The 20,827-nt window shown below is 35.4% G+C and overlaps 1 protein-coding gene across 1 annotated transcript in view; it reads left to right on the top strand.

The window, feature by feature from the left end:
• The window catches only part of itga9 (integrin, alpha 9), a 74,155-nt gene that overhangs the window by 39,015 nt on the left and 14,313 nt on the right, over positions 1–20,827 (top strand). The window contains 6 exon segments of the mRNA XM_042769519.1: positions 10,511–10,663; positions 12,027–12,103; positions 13,183–13,330; positions 18,232–18,318; positions 18,408–18,487; positions 20,305–20,394. Of these exon segments, the coding sequence (XP_042625453.1) occupies positions 10,511–10,663; positions 12,027–12,103; positions 13,183–13,330; positions 18,232–18,318; positions 18,408–18,487; positions 20,305–20,394 (635 nt within the window).

The following is a 20,827-nucleotide window of genomic DNA, read 5'->3' as shown; positions in this document are numbered from 1 at the left end:
GGGAAACCAAGAGTGAATTTTCCTAACACTATTGTATCAAAAAAATAACTGTTTCTCATTTCCTAGATGAGATGCCACTTGACACACAGTGTTCATTTCTGGTGTTTTTGTAATGTTTTATAAGCTTTCATGACATATATGATTTTGCATGTTATCACTATTTGTTTTTTTTTTTTTAAGATACTGTAGTATCTAGGGTTTTATTATAAATGGAATATTTAGATACCATAATTTCACCATGTTATGACCAGCCGTGAATGGAAGTCCATCATTCCTCAATCAAAATAAGGGAGGAGGAAAAAACTCCTCTAACCTCTTTTTGCTGTTGTTGTTTTTAATAGATACCTGAAAGCAGATTATCCAATATCTTTCAACCAGCGGCAAGCAGAACTATTTTAGACTCTTGGCAGTTTTGAGTAAATTACATTTGTATTGTAGATAACTAAAGCCGGTGTGGATATGAATCTGATGCTTTTCAAAAATGACTGACCGTGTGTTAAAAAAAAAAAAACACAAGGTCAGCTTCCTTTAAAAATTACTTGATTTTTATGCTTGTGGACTCACTTTGTATATGATCTTAGTGTTCTTTTGAACTGGTTTTGAGCGGTGATGGAAGAGCATATTCCCTCCAGCATCCCTAAATAAACTCACTTTACAACTCCATAATAAAAGGAACTAATCCCAAATCCTCCCGTGCTTTCCCGGTGTGCGTAGATGCTTGTGCGGGATTTTTTACAGGAGCGCCCCGCCCGTTTTTTCAGCCTGATAAGGTGATGGCTTCTGTGGATTTGCTTGGAATTCTGGGGACATTGAGTTAGGCAGGATGTGAAGGATTTTCTTGGCTCTCCTATACACCTTTACCTAGACATGACCCACCGGCTCACTTAGTGAGTAAAAAACTAAGGCTCAGATCAGTTATTCCAGGCATTTATGTCGACAGGATAGCACCAGAAGGAGGACCGTAATGAAAGCCACAGTGAAATATTACTGTACATGTCTAAAGGCCAAAGGGATGGATTAAGTTTCTGTTGCTCTTCCAAATGAAATGGATGTCCTGCTAAATACCGGTTGTATTTTTGCAACAGCAGAAGAAAGATTTCCAGGCAGTTTAGTTTCATTTTTGGTGAAAGTGTTAAGGGAGGGGTGTGTGTATCTTGGCCCCTGATGATTGTCCGCAAAGCACTGATGCAATGCTTTGTTCTTGTTCTTTTTTTCTTTTCTTTTTCTTTTTTTCTCCACACAAAACATGTCAAGAACACGTGCAGGTCACATTTCCACCTCAGGATATATTTGCATACATGAAAACATTGTTTTTTCGATAATGAATGTTTTTTTCAATTGTGGACATTTTTTTTTCCCTGATAATTAAGCAACATTTAACCATAAAATTTTATTTACTGCCCCCAATGCTTCCCAATGTTCGTTCGGTTGGAGTTTTTTCTTTTTGGTTAATTTCCTTTTATATTTAAATCTGGTTGTAAAAAATATAGATAGTACAACTTTATTTATTTAATTTATTTATTTATTATTATTTTTAAAAATAATTTATTTTTATATATTTATAAATTTATAAATATATTGTCTATTAAAACCGAATATATAATTCATACGTATTTGTTTTGTTGTTTAGAATATACATTGATTATTTATTTAGTAAATCATAATTTATAAAACAATTGTTTTATAATACTGATTTTTAAAAACAAACAAATATATAAAACATGCTAGAGTTGTTCTTTTAGTTTTTTTTTTTGGTTGTGAATATTTATTTATTTATTTAATAATAATAATAATATAATTTATAACCAATTGTGTTGCTGTATATATGTTTTTTAAAAACAAACAAATATATAATGATACTAGATTATTTTTGTATAATTATACATTACTTATTGTTGGTCTGTTTGGCTTGTTTGGGGGAAGTGTTGTCATGAAATAATGCGTGCAAAAAACGATCGTTTTTAGTCAAATAAAACATAACTTCAGTTGTTTAATGATGTCATATAATCACAGGCAAGTTAACTGTTTTTTTTAATTATTGATCATGCTAATTAAGTTCACAGCCTAAAAATCTAGTCTAAAAAACAGGAATTTCTTTGCAAATGTAATGTATTTTTTCACTTTTTTTGCTTTTCTTTTTTTTTTTGATGACGGGGTTGCCCGTCGCTGCTGGGTTGTTTCGTGTGCGGCGTGGGTCGGGGGTGGTTTTTTTTTTTTTTTTTTTGTTTCTTCTTTGAGCTGGGTTGTTAAATTTCATGAGATTAAAAAATCTCCCCTTAATTGGTTCTGTAGTTCTGGTCGAACAATGATTTTTAAAAAAAAAAAAATTTCTAAGGGGGGAGTATGGAGAGAAAATGGCTTGTCCATGTGCCCATTACGCCACAGGAGCATGGCACCTCCAATTCCAGCTTTATAAATCCCCAGCTGTGTTTTCAACTCAGGGTCACATGCCCAAATACCTTTTACATTATGTACATGAACCAATAAAAGGGACATTGTTTCAGTGATTCATCCATTATGTGTCATTGTGTATTATATTATTTATTTCATACTGAACACATGCATAACCTGCATATATTATTTTTTTCTGTGTGCAATTTTTTTTTAATGCAACGGGTCATGTGATGTAGCCAGTGTGTTATCATAAGCTAGAAGTGCATTGTGGGAGTTGTGTGTGCTGTATAACATACAGTAAGGGAAGAGAAGTTCATGTGGAGGGGGTCTGCACACTAACCACACACACATGGAATACATTTCAGACAGCTGAAGTGAAAAGCTCTCACTCCAGTGTTTGTTAACCATCATCATTCTCATGGGAAATTTCAGCAGTCCTCAGTGGGGGTTAATGGAGAGGCTCGGAAACTATGTGTCCCTGTGATAACGCCTGCAGTTTGGGCAAACAAGCCTAAATTATATCTGCCCCCCCTTCAGCGTCAATACACTGCAGAAGAAGAACAAGCTCTAGTGAGCTGCCTAACTAGACAGCATTTGACTGCATTATAGGCACACTCCAATGCAAAGTCTATTCTAGAAGGTATGGGGTCAGAGGTCAGGGCTCTGTGTGGGCTAGTCAAGTTTTTCCGCACCAAACTAAAACATTTTTTCCCCGCAAATGTTTGTAAATGCAGAATGCATGGCTATGTTCTTGATTTTATGTGGCTGTGAGTCTTCTTGAAATGTACATGAGATGAGTATGTATAGAAAAATGTTTTGTGCATCAATATGATTAGCAATATTTGTGATATAGACAAGAGTTGCTGAAACCTTTGTAGATGTCCACTTATATCCGCAATTACGCCCACACACATCTTACACAATTTGGTGATCTAGTATGGGCGAATCAAGCTGTTTGGAAACAAAGCTAAAGACGTAACAAAAGTTGCTATAAACTATTATATAAAAATTTGCATTGTTAAAAAATATTATAAAAATAAAACACAATGTAAAAAAAATAAAATCATAATAATAATAAAATGCAAACAACGATTGACACTGTAACCTATCAATGCACATTTTATTATTTGCATTTCGTTTCACTACTGCCTTCGACTAGCAGGACAGACCTGTGAACCATTTCTGTGTCGTGACACACCAGTTGAGAACCACTGAACTAAACTACATCATATCTCTCCCCACACAGCTCAATTCTTTCTGTTTGACAATCATCTGACTTTCTTTTCTTTGGCCCGTTTTGAAGCAGTCGGAAAGCTGCTAGTTTGATTTGTTTATGAAATAAGGCATTTCTGTACATGGACTAACACTTCAGGAATGAGTGTCTGCGATTTATCATCAGTTTCAGATGAGCTTGTGGGTTTTGGAGGGAGATCTGAGAATTATCTCCACGCTCAATCTTTTGCTTGGTTCTTGTCCGGATCATTCCAGCTTTTAGTGCGGTAATCAAATGCAGCTTCACCTGTTCTTTTTCTGGAGGTATTAATTAATCTTTCATGCTAATTTGTAGTTTTCCACAGGGGCTAAGTGATTTATTTCCACCAGGTGGAACTGGATTAGTGGTTTTAAAAAGTCTAAATCTGTTTGTTCTGACAAGTTAATCGCATTTGCAAACACATGCAGCACATAAACACAGTTATTTCAGGCTCCATGAGTTGTATTTCCTTCTTCACAGTTATTCTTTTTAATGCTTTGAATTTTGTTGCACCTCTGTATCTTATAATTGGTTGCATATGGGATGTTGTTGTCCTGAACAATGTCTGTCAAGGACAATATTACTAAGACGAGTTGATGTCATTGTACTATATTTCAACTTTGTTGGGTTGTACAGTTGGGGGAGGGGGACATGTTCAGATGGGTCCTTGGAGTATGAATGACATATATGAGGGATTTTATACAGGAAAAAATTCAGGTTTCACTCATTCATCACTTGCATGAAATAAAATGGCTGTAGAAAATCAGGATGCATGCATGTTTTAACATTGATAGCAGCTTTGGTAATCAACAATAATGGCATTTTCAAAAAATGTTAGTAGTGCATGTGAAAAACTCATTATCGTGACACTAAGCCTGTTTGGCTGGTTGCCAGGTAATTGTTAAATAAATAATTGACCCAAAAATGAAAATTTGCTGGAAATGTACTCCCCTCAGTCTGTCCAATATGTAGATGAGATTGTTTCTTCATCAGAACAGATTTGGGGAAAGGTAGCATTGCATCACTTGCTCATCAATGGATGCTCTGCAGTGAATGGGTGCCGTCAGAATGAGAGTCTAAACAGCTGATAAAAACATCACAATAATCCACAAGCAATCCACACCACTCCAGACCATGAGTTAATGTCTTGTTAAGAGAAAAGCTGTGTGTTTGTAAGCAGGGATATTTTCTATTTTTTTGTGGTGAACTATTCCTTTAAGGAGTTGTTAGTGTTTATTCTATGGATTAATGTGTCTATAGAACAAATGATGCAGGTTAGATTGCATGCTGAAGTTGAATAGTTTTTTCAAATGTATGAGTCATAATAATAGTGATCTCTTTGTATTAAAGTTCATGTATTGCTGAAGTTCATATTTTATCGTAACTCTAAAAACATGTCATGCATGCGTCTGGCCTTAAAAGGGAATGAGCGTAAATTAATAGCAGGAATTGTGAGTTTAGCGTCGAGGGTCTTGATCTTGAAAAAAGTGCTGGTTTGTGCACAGTGTGCATGTATTTAATAACTCTTGGAACGGTCTTGTGGAAGCCATGTGAGCGCGGATCCTCTCAGCCAATCACGATCGCCGTCTGCTGAGATGACATCATCCCTTCTGCCTTCCCTGATGAACAGAAAGACGTTTAGTTCAGCCGCCCTGCTTATCTTTAAGATAAACTGACAAGTTTCTTTATCAAAGCCGGTTGCTGGCTCTGCAGATCTTCTCATATTGGCACATAACTGAAGTACTGAAGCCATTAAATACAAATTACATTCTTGAAAGCATTTCATGATGTCAGCCTCCCTGTTCCTACCCACAGACTTAGAGTGTAAGTTTGTCAGAAAAAGGTGTTTTACAGCCTGATGCCTTTGAAAAACCTTTTAACATTCCACAAAGATGTCTTGCTTTTCCCCCGTGAAAATCTGAACTTCCTTAAACAAGATAAATCTACTTAAGAAGCTAAATTGCATAAGATCTTAAAAACGGTGTGTGTGTGTATATATATATATATATATATATTTATTGTCCATTTGGTCATTTTTAAGCCTCAAATAAGAAAAAAACACCAACTTCCCAATTGAGTATTAAAAAGTTAATAAACCATTCAAAGGTTTGGGGTTTAAAAAAAGAATGCTTTTATTCAGTAAGGATGCATTTAATTTGATCAAGTGACACTAAAGACATTTTATATGTTAGCCTATAAAAGATTTCTATTTCAAATAAATGCTGCTCTTTTGAAACTTATTACTGTTTTTACTATATTTTTGATCGGATTCCTAATGCTTTCTATTTAAAAGAAGACTAAGATTGACCACTTATAATGACATTTGACACACTCTTTTCACATGCTCATCACGACGTCTTCGTGTGAAACTCTAAACAAGCTCTTATCATTCAATCAGCACTATTTTCACCACTGTCTCCATGTTCAAACATGTGAGGTCAGACTCAATGATCCTCAGACGAGAGATTATTGCTCTGGTGAGTTTGGGAATGGATGGCGTCCCACCCCTTCATAAATTAGACACTGTATTTCCCAGACTCGCGGCTATAGAGGTTTTTTTTAATCATACTTTTCTTCAAGTGTGCTGAATGACAGCATCTGATTACATTCAGTAACACAAAACATACAAACACAGTCCGCTTTATACTCTCTTATACTCACCAATGATGCATTATTTGGTCAAAAAGTACAATAAAAATTTGTGAAATATTATTAAAGTCAAAAATAACCGTTTTCTATTGTTTATATTTGCTAAAATGTAATTTATTCCTGTGATGCAATGTGAATTTCCAGCAGCCATTACACCAGTCTTCAGTGTCACATGATCCTTCGGAAATCATTTTTATTTGCTGCTCAGAAAACATTTATTATTATTATCAGTGTTGGAAACAGTTGTGCTGTTCCATATTTCTTTCGAAAGTGAAATATTGTTTATTTCAAGGATTATTTGCTAAATAGAAATTTCAAAAGAACAGCGTTTATTTGAAATATAAATCTTTTATAAACATTATAAATGTCTTTACTGTCACTTCTGATCAATTTAAAGCATCCTTGCTGAATAAAAGTTCAAAAAATACTCACTGACCATCAACTTTTTAATGGGAGTGTAAATAAATATGACAATCATCAAGTACCAAGGTATGTATCAAATGTATATCAAATGGTTGAATGCTTGTAAAGCAAATATGAAAACACCACTAATTAATAATCAGGTAGTTAATATAGTTAGTTATTATTTATGCATTTTTTTTTTTTTATGTGTTTTTGTCTTGATATGGAGACGCAGCAGCCAGTTATATATTATTCATATACTAGTTTTCAGTAGTGTTGAATGATTACTAATATTAAATACACAGTAACCATGAACACTGTGGCCCAAAGTGTGACCATTGTTTCTGATCGTTTAGTTTTATTGCAGTCATAAAAAGTGCTATTATGACTTTCGAATCCGCCTTTGGGAAGCCGTTCTGTAGTGCTGAGTCTTTCCGTGAAAGGCTTTACTGTGCCAAATAGAAACAATGTAAGGAAACAGACGACACTTCAGCCGTACGGCTCGTACACTGAAGCCCTTTGGCGACTGAGTGACCTGCTTGGCTCAAGTCTGTCAGTGTGAGTCTACGGTATGTAAGGAGCAGTTGTTTGGGGTCCCTTCACCCAATTGAAGGACCTGAGGCATGCTTTCTTCTTGTGGTTTTACTGGAGTAAGAAGCTGCTCCATCTTCTACTTTCGTTCTATTCCCATAAGTCCTACTTTTTGTCATTGTCTTAAAATTATAGTAATCACAAATAGTTGCATAAGAAATATAAAATAAAAAATACAATGAAAGGAGTACAAATTGAAAAAAGAAATGTAAAAATTAAATAAGATTCCACATTAAAAGCAACAAAAAAAGTTTGTATACATATAAATCAGGGATTCGGCCAAGTGAACTGAATTACATGAAATGCACCTTCATGGAATATAAGTTGGACTGTTCCAAGATTTTGTTTTGTTTATTCAGTCTGGTGATCATTTTTAGTACACTGATTATCGTGAATGAAGTTGGTACACACTTAATCTTGTTTTATTGAAGAACAAGAGGTCATTCATGTGGCCCAGTGAAAGTGGCACATTGACTGTTTCTGAGGTCTGGCCGTCAGTCCCCTGATCTTTACTGCTCCCCAGGGTGGGGGCCACCAGTCGGACAGTTCATGTGATATACGTACTGCTTCAGTCCCAGCTGGGACCTGAGGAGAACACCAGCTCCGTACACAACACTGAGCTTTATACTGTTCATTTTACGACTCAAGCATAGTACTATAACAAAAGCCTCTCTCTGGATGCCATCTGGCACACGAGAGGCTCTCAGCTGATGACAGAACTCCGGCCATTTAATGTAACCCTGGACCACAAAACCAGTCTTAAGTGTAAATTTTTCGAAATTGAGATTTATAGATCATCTGAAAGCTGAATAAATAATCTTTCCATTGATGTTAGGATCTGACAATATTTGGTCGAGATACAACTATTTGAAAATCTGGAATCTGAGGGTGCAAAAAAATCTAAATATTGATAAAAAACGCCTTTAAATTTGTTCAAATTAAGTTCTTAGCAATGCATATTACTAATCAAAAATTAGGTTTTGATATATTTACTGTGGGAAATTTACAAAATATCTTCGTGGTACATGTACATGGAACATGATCTTTACTTCATAAAAGAAAAATCGATAATTTTGACCCATACAATGTTTTTTTGGCTATTGCTACAAATATACCCCAGAGACTTAAGACTGCTTTTGTGCTCCAGGGTCACAAATGTTTAATCTAGGGTTTATCACACAAGCTTTGATTCTCAGATGCTTTGATTTATAGACCTAAATCTCCAGCACAAAACAGGAGGTTTTGTGTGTGTGTGTGTGTGTGTGTGTGTGGTGTGTGTGTGTGTGTGTGTGTGTGTGTGTGTGTGTGTGTGTGTGTGTGTGTGTGTGTGTGTGTGTATTAGTAACAGCATCTATTTTTAAGTATTTTTGTACTATTATACTTTTGTACTATTATAATTATTTTAAAATAGCTTTTATTTTTATATTTTCAGTTTTAATTTTATTTTATATGAAGTAATTTAGTCTATTTTATGTGTTCATTTAATTCATTTTAGTTTGTCATTTTAGTGCTTCAACTTATTTAATGTCATTATTGTTTACATTATTATTTACTCACGGTGATTATTATTTACTCATACATTTCAAACCTGTATGACTCTTTATACTGTGGACCACAAATGAAGGTATTCATTTATTTTTATTAAGTATTTATTTGTTTGTTTGTTTGTTCATTTGTTTGCATGTTATTGGCAACTAACTGAAATAAAGGTTTAAGTACTAAAATTACTAAAACTGAAATTAAAAATTTAAAATAAAAGCTAAATAAAAATATATTTTTTAAAAACTAATAAAAGTGACTAGCACAACTTAAAGTAAAATTCAAGTAAAAAAGGAAAATACAAATCAAAAGCTAATTCAAAATATTAATACTTTACATATATGTTAATTTATTTATTTATTTAATGCCATTTTGAGCTAAGAAAGCAATATAATATACGTTTTTATTGGTAAATTCTTAAATGTTTTTGAAATAAAAGCTTGGCAAACAACGAAACTCATACAGGTTTCTAATAAGTAAGTAAATGATCACATAATTTTCATATTTGGGTGAACTGTTTCTTTGATTATAATATTTTCTTCATTCTGTCATGTGTAATAAACACACATGCCCCATTTGATGGTGTAAATAAGTCTAAAACCTGTCCTGTCAGCCACCGCACCTCTGTTTCCTGCAGTAACTCTATCAGCATGTGAAGGTGCAGGTCGGCTGGACAGCAGGACAGGATGTGCCCTATCTAGTGTATCACGATGTGTTAAAACATCGACCTGAATCAGCATCGCTGAGGAAGGGGATGGGCGGGTGGACAAACGGAAACCATGTGATAAAACTCAAGGGAAGAAAGGAAGAGAAGTGAAGGGGTGCTCAGTAGGCACAGTTTTCTTTTCTATCCTGGTGGTGCAGATGAAAGTGCTTTTCCAGTGACCCTCCCTCTTTAGTGTCCTCTAATGATGATGTCGAGATTTGATCCTGTTCAGTCTTTCGTTTGACTGTTTCCAAGTGGTGTGCCAAAGGAAACACTCCTCGGGCCGTGGCTCATATTGCCAAAATAAGGGAAGATGAAGTGTGTTGGGGCAGAGCAGTGCCAGCTTTTTCCAAATGTTCATCCGATAGCTTTTGATGGCTCTTTAATGGCGCGCTGTTCACTTGACCGAGCCAGCAAGAGCTTTGAGCAGCTTTGCAAAGAGCCTCGGTTATAAAGCTTTTCACCGCAAATGTGAATTTAGCCCGTGCAAAGCCAGTTACACTGCCACCGATTGGGTGAGCTACTTGACATATGGGCTATTCATCTAAACTTACATCAGTCTGTGCTTTTGTTTTGACACATTAGTGTATGTGATGTCGGTCTATATAAAGGAAAAGTGTAGTTTTTGTGCCAGTATCAGCACCAAAGGAAAAATAATCAGATCTGCACATTTTCTGCAGAATTATCATTAACTAAAACTAAAACCATAAAAACACTTTAATTTTGTTTTTGGATTACAGCTTTTCGCCAAAGCAACATTTCTCATTTTCAGTTAGTTTAGTTGGTTTTAGTTTAATTACATATGTTTAAAAAAAGACAAAACATAATAAAATTACTAAAAATGTCAATTTAAACAAAAACATGAAAATAAAATATTAACAAAAAGTGTATTTCAGTGACTGTGAAATTAACAGTGACACATTTTAGCTTTTTGTTGTTTGTATGTCACGCTTTCCCATTTTTGTGCTTTTTAACAGAAAGAAGTGAAGGATGTGTTTGCCGCCATCGTGTTTGAAGCAGCCTACAGTTTAGGAAAACATGTTGTGGATGGAGACCAGGACCGCGACCTTCCCTCGCTCACTCCTATTCTACGCTGGAAAAAAGGAGAGAAGATCGCTGCAAAGAATGAGGTTTGAATCCGCAAGCTTTCACTAAACCTAAAAAATGAAGGTTAAACAGGATAGAACGGAAGATGACCAAGGACCAATCTAAGAAACTTTAAAATAAAAAAAAGTGAATTACATGACACAGTGTCCTAATGCAATAAATGTATTGTTTTATTATAAATGTATTGCATTAGATCAGTGTGTAATGCAGTGCACTTTATTTAACCTTTAATCATGGTATATATATATGTGTGTGTGTGTGTGTGTGTGTGTGTGTGTGTGTGTGTGTGTGTGTGTGTGTGTGTGTGTATGTGATCAGTGCATGGTTTGAAATAACAGATTCACATGTGCTTCATCTATTAAAACTTTACTAGCCAGACGATGGTTTGCTTTATCCAGTCGAGAATGTAATCAGTGTAATCAGTCTGGTTTTCTTCACATTAGAGCTGTTTTAGATTAATCAATCGAATGCATTTGCATTGGACTGAAAAATTTCCCAAATTTTAGCAGCTTTTGATCACAAACAGAGAGGCAGAATAATATTAAAGGGTTCGAACAGAAATTTCTGCCTACCAGGGTTACAGGTGCTTGTGCCTTTGTAGATGCTCAGTATGATAAGCTCCCAATGTCTATTATCATCTAACTGCACGTCTAAATTACTTTTTATCTTATTTACCTGTAGGGTGCATATTAGCAGAAAAAAGTATACATATTAGTATCTAAATGGCGCATATAACTACCTTTTAAAAGTGTCAGATTTTGTACATTTATTTAATTTTATTGAGTTTTTTGCCTGTTTTTGCATTTTAATATCTTTACAATGGTCTTATATAGTACATTATTTTAATTTACTCTTGTACTCATTTTCCATTGGCATCACCCAGCAGCTCTGAATGCCAGAAATTACCAATTTCTCCAGCTCTGAATGTGGTTTTAGTTAGCGCTCGATGATGGCTGTTGACTCTTTTGAGTGGAATGTTGAAGATTGATGAATTTATTTGCCAACACCCCACTTTATAACCCACCCTCCCATTAGGCCACATGCTTTTCCTTCTCAGCTTTAAGAAACACGCTGCTGGCATCTTTCAGCGCATCAGGAATCTATTACAATGGAATCTGAGGCTGTTAGTAACCGTGCAGTTTGTCTGTAGTGCTAAAGCAAAGGTGTCAGTGTCAGATTCTGTCCAACGCAAACACACAGCTCTTTCTTGTGCATTATGCTTGAAACCGCTACTCAAATACTGGAGCTTTGGAGGCGATTGGAAAAATGTCCCAATGAGTGTGTGAAGCCTTGCACAACAGCACCCTCTAGTATTTGTGTCCCGTCTTGGGTTATACTGACAGAGAGGTGGTGTAAACATCCTGTGCTCTGTTTGACTCTTCACAGACGTGGTTTGAGAAGAACTGTCTGTCAGAGGACTGCGCCGCTGACCTGAGGCTTCATGGGAAACTGCTGCTTTCTGGGTAAAGCCCCTGGTCCTCTCCTGGTTTCAGTAGATTTGCGTCATTAAGGTCTCTGTGGGTGTGGACGCACACTTGGCTCTCACCCGCCCATGACGTCATTCATTAGCCGGGTTTAAGGTGGTCCTGCAGTCTGGTTCTGAGTGATCTGGTTTCTCTGTAATCAAAAGTGTTTCCTTAAATGCTGAACCTTCACTGTTTAAAAAGCGGATGGTGATTTCACTGATTTCACTAATTGAAAACACATTTTACTGTAATGGCAACAAGACAAGCATTCATGTTCTGTGACAGTGTATTTTGTATCAGATAAATACTATAAGTCTATTTTTAGGAGCAATGCATTTGATATTTTTTATTTTAATACATTCAGATATTTTACTTTTATTATTATTTTTGTTAATAATAATAATAATAATAATTAATTATTGTAATAATTATTATTCTCAGTGGTGATTCTCATTACAGTAATAATATTTTTTTGTAATTTTAATTTAATAATTTAAAGAGAAATACAGGACGAACGATAGATAGATAGATAGATAGATAGATAGATAGATAGATAGATAGATAGATAGAAAACATTCTTTTCACAATACAATCTTTTTGCAAATGCAAATAAAACAATGAAAACAATGTCAGTGCAAAATTATTAATTGTACTAAAATATGTTTTATTTACTTTATGCAAAGTGTCATTTCTTTTGTTATTTAAATCATCAAAATACAAAGATGTTACAAGAAATACTGCAGTGATATATACAGTAAATACTTAAAGATTAAAATAATGTAATCATTCATTTCACAATATAATCATGAGAATTTGCTAATAAAATTGTCATTAAAAGTCACCATTTCTTTTGCTTATGGGTTGAAATATGACACAGAAATATTTTGATTTATATTTGATTCATATTTAGGAATTTAGCAGATGCTTTTACCAAAAGAGAAGGAACAAAGCATTTCACCAAAGAGCCAACAATATTCATAACACACAATGCCAGGTTTCCTGTATTCTTAACAGGTTTCTTGAGATTCACCATTTTGTCCTAATCTCACTTTTTTCTCGTTTCTCTCGTTTCCCAGGCGTTACATCAGTTCTCATCTGGCTCTTGGTGGAGTGAGAAACGTGTCGTTAAATTTAACCATCTCTAATGCTGGAGACGACGCCTACGACACCAACATCTACTTCAACTTCTCCAGAGAGGTTCACTACATCAACTTCTTACAAAGAGTAAGTCAGTGATACTATGTATTTGTCATTCGTTTCTCTACACCAGACTTTTGACTGCTGACTTACAGGCTGCTTCAGTTTGCATCTTATTATGACTAAAGTAGATTCTCCAATATTTTCCAAAGATTGATTGACAAGCGCTTTGGCATCTTGCAGTCCAGCAGGTAGTTCAGTGACTCCTCAGATGTGTTCATTGGTAAACACCAATTTGTTAGAAACTTACCTAAAGTCTTTAAACATTCTGTATGTAATATGCACCGGGCGGCCCAAGGGTGTGCCATGAACTCAGTGCCAAATGGTGACATATATATTAAATGATATTTACTGGAAAATGTGACACATGTAGAATATAAAGAGATATGCGTTCGGTCAGCAGAGGAAGTTGTGGAAACAAGAGGAAGTGCACAGTTTCTTGCAGCTGGTCAGCGTATCGTTATCTCAGGCTCCTGAAACTCTGTTACAGCTCCCTCATGTTCTGTTTCCTTCGCTGAAAAGCATTCTGTAGTTATCAGCAGCATGAGGAAGAACATTTCCTCCTTTAGTTTGATGATTAATGGAGAGACACTTTAAGTGTTAGTTTTTCCTCCTTTATTTTTTTGTTCCAGCCTTCTCGAAGCAGCGGAATTGCACATGAACTCAGCCTTCTCAAAATTTTAATAAATGTTCTTTAATTTTTAAAGGATAATGTGTATATTTGACCATTTCTATATTTACTGATTTTTTTTTTTATCAACGAAAAACAGAGGAGGCAAAATGCACTGTCAATAACTGACAGAAATACTACTTCTTAAAAGGGTATTTCACCTAAAAGTTAATGTTCTTTACTACTTCTTAAAAGGATATTTCACCTAAAAGTTAATATTCTTTTATGATGTATGATGTTCTTTCTTTATTTTATTTAAATAATAACATTAACAATTTAATTATTTTAAATGTTTTCTAATACTGTCTATTTTTTGTTAATTTTTTATTTTTTTTATAGTTTTTTTTTTTTGTTTTTTTTGTTTTTTTCTTTTACACTGACAAAAATACTTTCTTAAAGGAATGTCATTTCAAACCAATGTGATTTTTTAAAAATTAAAATAAATATTTAAATGTGTTTAAATTATTAATTTTAAAGGGATAATTTATTTACTTTCATTTACTTACCTTCAAGTATGATTTTCGTTCTTGACGAAATGTTTGAAAAAATTTAATGTATTTTTATTTATAATGAATTAAATAGCATAATTATATTTATTTATTTAAATACATTTTAAAAAGAAAAAAAAATATGCTGTCCTTTTCCAAAATCAAAAGCATATTACATAAACATATTACATTTTTTTCCACAGAAGATAGAAAGTCATACAACCTTTGAATTACATTTTAATTTTAAAATTTTTTTTTATTATGATTTTAAAGTTTTATTTTGTTTTTGGATTATTTGATTTTTTAATTTTTGGACCATTTGTTTTTGCATTCATCATCTTCAACATAAACATACTGTGGTCTGTTTTGCAAGCACTCAGATTTCACTCTTTATATCCGTGTGTTTTGATACAGCTCTTAACATTATTTTAGCATCTTAAATTTCATTGGATAATTTTTGTGGCACTACCTCTCTCTCTTCTGCGAGTAATTCCTCATGACGCTTGAATGGGACGCATGCGGACGTCCAGGTGGAAGTGTATTGTGAGTAGACACAGGGGCCGCACTTTGTTTGCTGTTAAAGTACTGTACACGCAGCAGGACGCCTCTAATTACCCCAACGCCACGAGAAGTCGTCTGTGTTGATGTGACCCGTTTTCACACGTCTCCCTCAGAGCGCTTCAGGTCTCCGTCATGCCGAGTGTGAACTCGTGCTCACCTCTTGTTTTATATTAGGTCCTGTTGACTCTGTGTTTGTCTTGCAACCCAAACCATCTGCAGCAGTGAACTGGTTTCAGAAGCTCTATCGCAGTGTTTAGGAGGCCTTAGGTTTGCACATCTGGCAAAGAAACACACTCAGTGTAATTAGATAAATGGCATATTGTCCTTCTATTAGATTGCGGCAGGTAAAGCAAAGACCTTCAAATTGGTGAGCAAGCAATTCAATTAATTTCAGTGTTACTAAAGCACTAAAAAACCAGGCCGAGAGAGAGAAACAAGCTGGCTGGAGATGAAATACAAGAGTTTATTTTAGTCGCACAGCCAATGCATACATCATTTGAGATTTGTTAATGTTTCAGTGTAATAACACACAGAGCAGAGAGTACTGACTTAATGAAAACACCTCTTTCCTTCCAGTACAAGACGGAATACAATTACCAAAACAGTAGGGACAAAACAATGGGCAGATTTAGAAATCTGGCATTCTTTGAAAGAAGGATAGTACAAGCACACTTTCTACGCAAAATATTTCACAAAAGAAGTTTAAATGGTATAAACTGGTTCAATAATGCTGAAAAGTAAGACGGCGTTAAACGTTAGTGGAAAATGTTCACATTTAAAAGTTTGAGCTCAGTAGTATATACAGTTTCCACAAAAATACGAAGCAGTTTTCAACATAGTAATAAATTATTCTCGAGCACCAAATCAGCATATTAGAATGATTTCTGACGATCATGTGACACTGAAGACTGGAGAAATGATGCTGAAAATTCAGCTTTGCATCACAGGAGTAAATTACATTTTAATATATATTAAAATAGAAAACAGTTATTTTACAATATTACTGTTTTTACGTAAACGTGCACTTCCCTGCTGCCTGCCCTCCTCCGTGGGAACACAGTTTGTTTGGTGACACTGTGCAGTTTAGGAAATAGAGGACATTCTTGAACTCGAGCTGTCCTTGGGTTTTCCTGCTAGTGCTTTACAGGACGTTGTGTCAGAGTTTTGCTTTTTTAAGTCCATTTGATGAAGACAAAGGGTACGTCTCCTCACTAGGGTCAGACGGCGGAAAAAGTGCTGAGCAAGAGGGAGATGACTGTATAAATAATGTTGAATGATTTTTGCCACATATTGTATGTGAGGGATCTTACACCACTTTTAAGGGCCATACTGTATTATGTAAATAAAATTTCTTTATTGACATTTTTTGATCAATCTAATGCATCCTTGTTGAATAAAAATTTATTTCTTTAAAAAAAACTTACAGTAGTGCACATCTGATTGTATCAGACACATTCAAATATCTGTGCCTAAGATCATGTTTTGGGGAAATTGGGTAGCTGAACTACAGCCAGAAAGTGTAAAAATGCATGATCTGGTGTGGATACAGACCTCAGACGGCAAATTGTCAACCACAGAGCGCTCTTAAACTCAGAAATGATTAATGGGCCACATTTAGTCTGCAGTGCTGCCAGTCGAGGTGCCCTGCTGCATGTTAGCAAAACTCAAATCTCAAAGTACTAAATGCTTCAAACGAGTGCAGAACGTGAGGTTAAAGCCTCAAACTCATCCCCAGAGAGCCGCCGAGTGTGTGAAAAATTAATTTTGCAAACAGTCCCAAGCTTTCCTGCACCCCCTCAACTGCTTTTTACTATTTATTGATGTTTTTTCTCCAGCAGCACTTCTTGTTATTGCTGCAGTGTTGCTAAGAATAGCTTGAATATAAACTCAAGAATGGGCGACACGTGCAGGACCTCACGTGGAACGTGAGATCCCAGAGTTAAGCGCTCATCCTCTGCATTGTTCCAGCAGCGTGAGCCCGTCTGGTTTATCGGTGGCCCTGATAGATTCCTGAAGGCGCTCGGCTGTTTTTTACGATCACGGCTCTGTAAAAGGACAGCTTCGTGAACTCTCGTCCGAGAAAAGCTCACTCCTTAAATCTCAACTGTTTACACAAACCAGCCGGTGCTGCTCTGCTGTGTTTAAAGAAAGCTCTCAACTCTCACTGGCGACTGTCCCTGTTACTGTTCTCCTAGTGTACAATGCATGTGAGAATACAGTTATTTATGTGTTAGTCAAGAATACAGTTATTTATATAGCACTTTATGCAGTACAGTTTGGTTCAAAGCAGCTTCTCATTAATAATTAAAGTATGAAACTAATTAAATTTCACCTGTAAAACAGCCCTACAAAAGAAAATAGTGTCATAATTCTGCTCAGTTTAGTTCAGTGTTGTTTTAAATAATATTACTGAATATTAATTGTCCTTTTAAAACACTATTAAACTGCCATAAGTTAGTGCATATTACAGTTGTTTTTATGTTTTTTTTGATATCTTAAGTTAACTATGCATATGTTATACTTCATCAGGACTTGAGGAATGTCTTTTAAAGGCTGGAATACACTACACGACTTTTAAATTCTGAACAGATGTGAAAACACTGGGCATCATACACTTACCGACTTTGTATAGTCAGAGAGGAAAAACTTGCCCTACACATATACACTACATGACTGAGGATCATACACTACCAAAGTCCAACTTCTCCAGACAGTAAATCAGCCAAAAACAGGGCAAAAATCATGTAGTGTGTTCCAGGCTAAAGTCATTTACATAAAGCCTTATGCACACTGCGCATCTTGTAGCATGTGCCTTTCACAAGACTCTTCTAGTGTGCACACTTGCACGATTGTGTTCCAGTCGATTGCAGATGCTGCATCAAATTTCAAACAACAGGTATGTGTACTGCTTGAAATTGCAAGAGAAAAAGCTAAAAATAAAAATAAAAATTTGTTTAGTTTACCTCCAACTGAGAGATCTAAATTGGAGATCTAAACATAATTGTAATGCATATTGAATCCAGTTTGCAGGAGTTTATTCTCAGCATTCGGGCAAATTTCTTTTTTGTAATGTTTTAAGCATACCTTGAGGAAAGCACTGCGGTTGGTGACTTTCTGCTGGGGTCTCAACAAATTAGTACAGCTTGTGAAGGTTTTGTCTGATTATTCTCACTGTCATTTGGTGTTTTCTCTGTCTGTTTCGGCTCCAGGAAGAGAAGGGCATTTCCTGTATGCTGGTAGAGCTGGACTTCCTCAAGTGCAGCATTGGATTTCCTTTCATGAGAGCGCAAACCAAGGTAGTATGACAAGAGCATCAGCTTAACAACTTACTTGGTGATTTTGTTAATTATAGTGCCATTCCATTTAACCTTTTCTTTTTTTTCAGTACCATCTATCGGTGCTTTTTGACACAAGTCGTCTGTCTGGTGAAAATGAGACTCTGCTATTTTTAGTTCATGCTAGAAGGTGAGCTTTGAACAGTCTTGATTTAACGAATTTTCCCATTTTTAAAAATAGAAGTTTTATTTCTTTGTTTAAGATACACATGGTTCACATCATCAGTCCACATGAGTGAATGTCGTGATGTTTATTTCTGAAATAACTAGATAGATTAGACATTTGGACTTTTCCATATTTGGCTATTTTGAGAGAAATTAAGAAGATCTCTTTGCTCTCTGAGGCAAATACAACTCTCATTAATGTGCAAGCAGCATTGAAATGGTCCTCGCACCTGGAGCCACTTCAACTCAGTGGCCTTAGGAAAACAGTGGGCTATATGCATGTAAAGTAGTAAATATAGGAGGAATATGTCAAAGTCATTTATATGTGCCAAACTTCCTGCTGCCAGCTGGTGGCGCTATGACTTTAGCTGAATACTGGCATGTAGATGTCTTCAGTCCAGGACTTATATCAAACATGTGAAGTTTGGTGCAGATTGACATGGTATGTTTGAGTTAGTGTAAAACATGACATACCCTGTTGCCAACAGGTGGCGCTATAAATTATAACTAAATCTTTTCCTGTAGATGTTGTCAGGCCAGGGCTCTTATCAAACGTGAAGTTTGGGGAAAATCGGACATAGCATGTTTAAGTTAGTGTAAAATAAGTCATTTTCTGTTGCCAACAGGTGGTGCTATGATTCTTATGGGATATTGGCTTTTATATGTCTTCAGGCCAGGACTTTTATCTGACTCAGATCTGACATTGTATGCCTGAGTTACAGCAACTTTCTGTTTCATGGCGAAACATCAAAATTTGTCAGGCTGGCATGGACACGCCCTTCTATGAAAACTCACGATCTTCACACTTTGAGATCATAAAGGGCTTTAAATGACACTGACCAAATATGGTGTTGATCTGATTAAATCTCTAGGAGGAGGAGTTAAAATACAACTGAAAATGGCAAAAAGGCAAAAAATTTGCAGAGAAAATTCAAAATAACTTACTTCCCGTTGAGTTTCGATTTTGCTCAAAGAGTCTTTTTTTGTTGGTATTGGGACATTACATGTGTGTAATTTTACATGTATGAGAAATGTAGCTTGAGGGGCACTTTGTTGAAAGTGTATAGGTGGCGCTATCGAGCCATTTTGCACCGCCTAATTCTGAAACCTATATTGGACATAAATTTTCACCACGTCTGGCATGTGTGCAAAGTTTCATGAGTATTACAATAGTAATAATAATAAATGCAGCCTATCCAATATATCTCGCACCGCGGTGCTCGGGCCCTAACAATGCACCGTTGTCCATCTTACAGTAGAAACTTAATCAGTTACACTGTACGTACAACCATGCTAAAAACACATGGCATGTTAGTGCCAATACTACCGTTTGGGGTCAGTAAGATTTTAAAATGTTCTTGGAAGTGTCTTCTGCTCACCAGGGCTGCAAAAATACAGTAAAAACTGTAATATTGTGAAATATTATTACAATTTCAAGTAATTGTTTCCTATTTTAATATATATTAAAATGTAATTTATTCCTCTGATGCAAAGCTGAATTTGTCACGTCTTCGGTGTCACATGATGCTTCAGAAATCATTCTAACATGCTGATTTGCTCCTCAAGAAACATTTATTATAATTTATTTGGAAAAAGAAAACATTTATAATATTCTATACAATTATTTACAGTCACTTTTGATCAATTTAATGCATCCTTGCTCAATGATTTATGTTTTATATATTATTATTATTATTATTTGAAAACCTATACTTTCTAATAAATGAATGTTTAATTGTTTTTGTTGTTATTATTAACTAATATATTTTTTTTTTTTCTTAGTGCCAATCCAGAACATGATAGCACACTTCACGATAACACATTGGAGTTGTCCATACCGCTGGTACATGAGGTGGACACAGCAATCACAGGGTAAGAATTACACTTCATGAGACGGCTTAAAAGAAACGTCCAACCTAAAATATATCATTATTTATTCACCTCATGTTGTTCAAAACCTGTGAACTGAATGTTGTCTGTATGACCTGTGCACTGTGTTCCACATATATTCTGAAGGCTGATGATCAAAAATATGCTACTTTCTTGAATGCGTAAGACCAGCGTGAGCTTTGTAGCCCATTACACTTCCAGACGTCTGATAACAGCAGAGACATTTGTTTTCGGCTCAGTATGCAGCGCTTATGTGCACATTTCTTTTTTGGCACACACCGTCTCTTTGCTGCGCTGGAGTATTTCAAAGTTATAGGCTCACTTGTTTTCACAGATGAATTAGGCTTAAATACACAACATGTTCTATAGCCAGATGTACAGGCTGATAATGAGAACGTGCTCCCTGTAATGTTTT

Source organism: Cyprinus carpio, chromosome A13, assembly GCF_018340385.1.
Source record: "Cyprinus carpio isolate SPL01 chromosome A13, ASM1834038v1, whole genome shotgun sequence".
Classification (NCBI taxonomy): Eukaryota; Metazoa; Chordata; class Actinopteri; order Cypriniformes; family Cyprinidae; genus Cyprinus; species Cyprinus carpio.
The sequence above is the reverse complement of the archived record's forward strand: the minus strand, read 5'-3'. Positions and strand labels throughout refer to the sequence as shown.